Source organism: Tigriopus californicus, chromosome 7 (genome assembly GCF_007210705.1).
Source record: "Tigriopus californicus strain San Diego chromosome 7, Tcal_SD_v2.1, whole genome shotgun sequence".
Classification (NCBI taxonomy): domain Eukaryota; kingdom Metazoa; phylum Arthropoda; class Copepoda; order Harpacticoida; family Harpacticidae; genus Tigriopus; species Tigriopus californicus.
In genome coordinates this window covers 5773648-5777632 of record NC_081446.1, presented here as the reverse complement: position 1 = coordinate 5777632, position 3985 = coordinate 5773648, and the positions used below count along the sequence as shown (strand labels likewise).

At 37.8% G+C, this 3985-nt stretch overlaps 1 protein-coding gene across 1 annotated transcript in view; it reads left to right on the top strand.

Moving 5' to 3' along the window:
- Positions 1 to 3189: 3189 nt before the first annotated feature.
- The window catches only part of LOC131883406 (trans-1,2-dihydrobenzene-1,2-diol dehydrogenase-like), a 2330-nt gene continuing 1534 nt past the window's right edge, over positions 3190 to 3985 (top strand). The window contains exon 1 of the mRNA XM_059230873.1: positions 3190 to 3239. Within this exon, the coding sequence (XP_059086856.1) occupies positions 3190 to 3239 (50 nt within the window). The remainder of the gene's footprint in view (positions 3240 to 3985) is intronic.

Below are 3985 nucleotides of genomic sequence, written 5' to 3'. Positions count from 1 at the left end.
CCAGCATGGGTTCAGAGCACATTTTAGCACGGTTACCCAACTGGTTGAACACTTAGAGCAGGTCATTGAAGGACTGGAAAGATACGAGTCAGTTGATGTTGTCTATCTTGATTTTGCCAAGGCCTTTGATAAAGTAGATCATGGCCTTTTCTTGATTAGACTTCATCCCATTGGGATCCAAGGTAAGGTTCTCAATTGGATAAGAAGCTTCATTCATGATAGGAAGCAAATTGTTAAGGTCGAGGGGTCCCTTAGTGACATATGTGATGTCAAGTCGGGTTTTCCCATTTTTTTCATAAGGCCCTCCTTTTTATAATATACGTTGCCCCGCTTCAAAAGCTTAGTTTTAATACCAGTCTCTCATTTCATGCTAACGATACAAAGTTACTTTCTGGTAGGAATGGCCAAGATTGCACTAGCCTGGCGAAGGACCTAGAAAGAATCTACTCTTAGCTTACTGAGAGTAATATGGCCCTGAACGGAATGAAATTCCACTCATTGACCTTTGGATTTACGACTACGAACATTCCACTTGTAGATAATAGAGGTAAAGATATTGATCAGGTCTCATCTATGAAAGATTTAGGTGCAGTCCACGAAAATAATGGAAAGTATGATGAGGATGTCAAATTAATGTTGGGTAAAGCTTCTCAAATGTGTGGATGGATATATTGCACGTTTAAGTCTAGACATCGTATCACGATGCTCTTAGGGGCATTCAATTCATGAGAGACTGCTCTAAACCTCTCTTAATATCAGTGTGAACTGGTTCTCCTTTCACCAAGAAGTTAGAATCTACTCTTGAGTTAGATCCGCTCAATGATCTTCGGGTCAACTCCTTAGAATACTCCACTCGAAGATAATGGAAGTAAAGATATTAAACAGAGCCCAGTTTTTCAAAGCCAAGGAGTAAATCTTAGATCGAGAAAAGGTCGTTCTATACAACATAAGTTGGATCTTTTCTCGATCGAAGATTCACCACTCCTTGCCTTTATAAGATTGGGCTCAGGTCTCATCTTTGAAAGATTTAGGTGTAGTCCTCCAAAATAATGGAAAGTTCGATGAGCATATCCAGCTGAAGGTGGGTAAAGCTTGTCAAATATATGTTTGGATACATCGCACGTTAAAGTCCAGAGACAGCATCACGATGCTAAATCTGTACAAGTCAATTGTGCAGCCACATCTTGAATATGCTTCACCCATTTGTGCTCCAATGAGTTCAGCAGGTTTGCAGAAGGTCAAACAAGTCCAAAGATGTTTCACTAGCAACAAAACAGGAATGAGAGAGCTCTCGTTTTGGGAGAGACTAAACAAGTTGGGACAGTACAATGTTCAGAGAAGGTTCGAAAGGTATCTGATACTGTACGTCTTCAAAACCATCCATGAGCTTTGTCCCAACACAGGATTTAGGGTCAATTCCATCCCCATAAAGGCTTAATGTGCGTTTTGAGAGCACCTCCAAGCCCTCGAGAATTCAGGCTAGTTAGAACAATGATCACCTCTCTTTTTCTTCGGGCTCCTTCATTGTTTAATTTGCTCCCCTCTAATATTCGTAGGGAGTAGGTAGGCGTTGTTCATCCGGTTGCATCTTTCAAGTCAAACTTGGACAAATTTTTGATAGCATTCCAGATCAATCCTATGTATTTTCAAGGACTAGCTCGGTCTGTCGACTCAATTTCGTTGGTAGACCAAATATCATATAAAGGTGGAAAGGTAAGAAATAGACGAATGATCACCTTTCATTTTAATGGTACTGGAGACTACATTCCCTGCACCGGTTAGAAAAGCCCGTGAAAACGAAAGCAAAAAGAAAAAAAAATCGTCAGGCAGATTGCAAAATTTTAAGTCCTAATCGTAATTTTTCCCATCATGAAATCACTTGGGGTAAGGAGAGATAAATTCCTGAGGTGGTGGATGAGTTGAACATCATGATTTTCTGGACTTCATACATCTTCTTTAGCTTTAGGCCGAAATTTAATGGAGACGATTGATTTGACTGGTACCCGATAGAAAACAGGATAATCAGTTTCCTTTTTCAGCTCCTTCAGTGGACAGATCATCGTTTGCTTTGCTGATCTTTATATGGCTAATCGTATGTTATCATTCTTTTTAGGGATTTGGTACGCCAGTGCCAGGAAGCATTTTTCAAGTATGTTTAAAATCGAACATGTTTGGTCCAAGGTCAAAATAATTCGTACTGTGGCTTCGTCCTTAGTGGATTCCTGTTCTAGAAGAGAAATAAGGTCAGATTTTTTATTTACATCAGATATAAGAGTCTAATGGTCGTCATTAAAGAATCAAAAGAGAACAAATTCAATTTGTAAACGGAGTGTATGAAATTGTCCAAAAGAAATACTGAATTATCAATGTGTGCTTTCAAATAAAGGTTTTGCCTCAAATATCTTAACTAGGCATATAGCATGTGGCAAAAAAGTGAAAAGTGTCGTAAAATTGAAATGAGCGTTATTTCCAATCATTTATAAAAATCCAAAGTGAAGTTTCACGCAAGAAAAGTTTTAAGAATTTTCATATTTGGTTACGTCCAAACATATAATTGAACACGTTAAGAGCTTTATAAAACAAGACTCCATTCTGTCTCTAAACTTTCTCCCGAGTTGATGTTTTAAAAAAAATTCCTTGGGCGGAAATAATATTATTTTGAACAAATCCTTTTTTAAGAACAAAAATGTTATATAAGAGAATAAAAAATCAGTAACGTCAGAAACTATATCCAAAAATATTGTTTTGGACAAGGGCTATGCAAAGAAATAAAAATAGCGCTCCACTAATGCTATAAATGGATGTAAAGGAGCTTTGTTTGGCATCCTGCAGGTAAAAGAATTATTTTTTCTTTCGACTTGAAGAGTTCTTATCAACTCTTTTTCTAAGTATGAAATTTCCAGTTGGTCAAGTTATTTTCACCTTGACGGGTGATGCAACATGGACGTATAAAAAATTATGTGAAAAGAAATGAGAGCGAGGCGTAAAAAGCTCCAATACTATATTCTTGGTATCAGAGGAAACCTGCAATATCCAAGCAGACATTGAAAGTGAACCAAGGGTGTGCAATCATCCTGGTAGCTAAAAAAAGAGCCAACTCTTTGATGATCTTTTATTACCGCTGTATAAGAGCTTAAATACTTGGTTTTGCTCTAGAAACCGATCTGGAGACACTGTTGACTTTAAATTATGAATGACGTAACTGAGCAAGGCAAACTAGACACCTTAGCTAGAGACGGGTACAAAATTTAATTTCAAAACTCAACTTGATGTGTGGCAATTGATCAACCAGGAGTTGATTGTGGACCAGCTAGGTCACTGAAGCAGGCAACGCTTAAAAATGCCGGACTAAAATAAGAATTCTATGAGGGCAAATAAGACAGATAGCAGCCCTCGATCGAGTTTCTTCCCCAAGGTAATTCTATGTCTCCCAGTCTAGGTTGAGCAAAAATTCCACCTCTTGGCAGATGAGTGGGTGAAGGTTAGGAAGTAGAAGATTGTTTTTTGGATGCAGGAAGTTGCGAAAAATCATATTTTCAAATCATTCAGAAAGTGAAACGTCCAAAGATGTATCAAAATCTGATGTAGATCGAAAAAATGTTATTGAAATTCAGTGCTTCAATCTTTTGGATCGGAAGGCCGGCTAGGTAGATGAAGATTGACCAATAGTAGTTGGAAATGATTAGCAATATCATCTATGAAAAGATGGAGAGAGAAAACGTAAAGTAAGGTCCAAAACTGTGTTTTTGCCACGTTTCTAAATAGGGTCAAAGCGTTCTGTTAAAGCCGTTATATTCGTTGACAATTGGAAAGACCTTTATTTGAATTGACTGCCTACATCACCAACACATTGTACATTTTGGATCTCGTCACAGACAACTACGTCGATTTTACTCGCATTGTTAAACAATTTTTCCTCTTTCTCACGTGTCGGTGCTTTTGCTTTTTATATTTATAAGTGATTTTTGCTTGAGTGAGCTTGGTT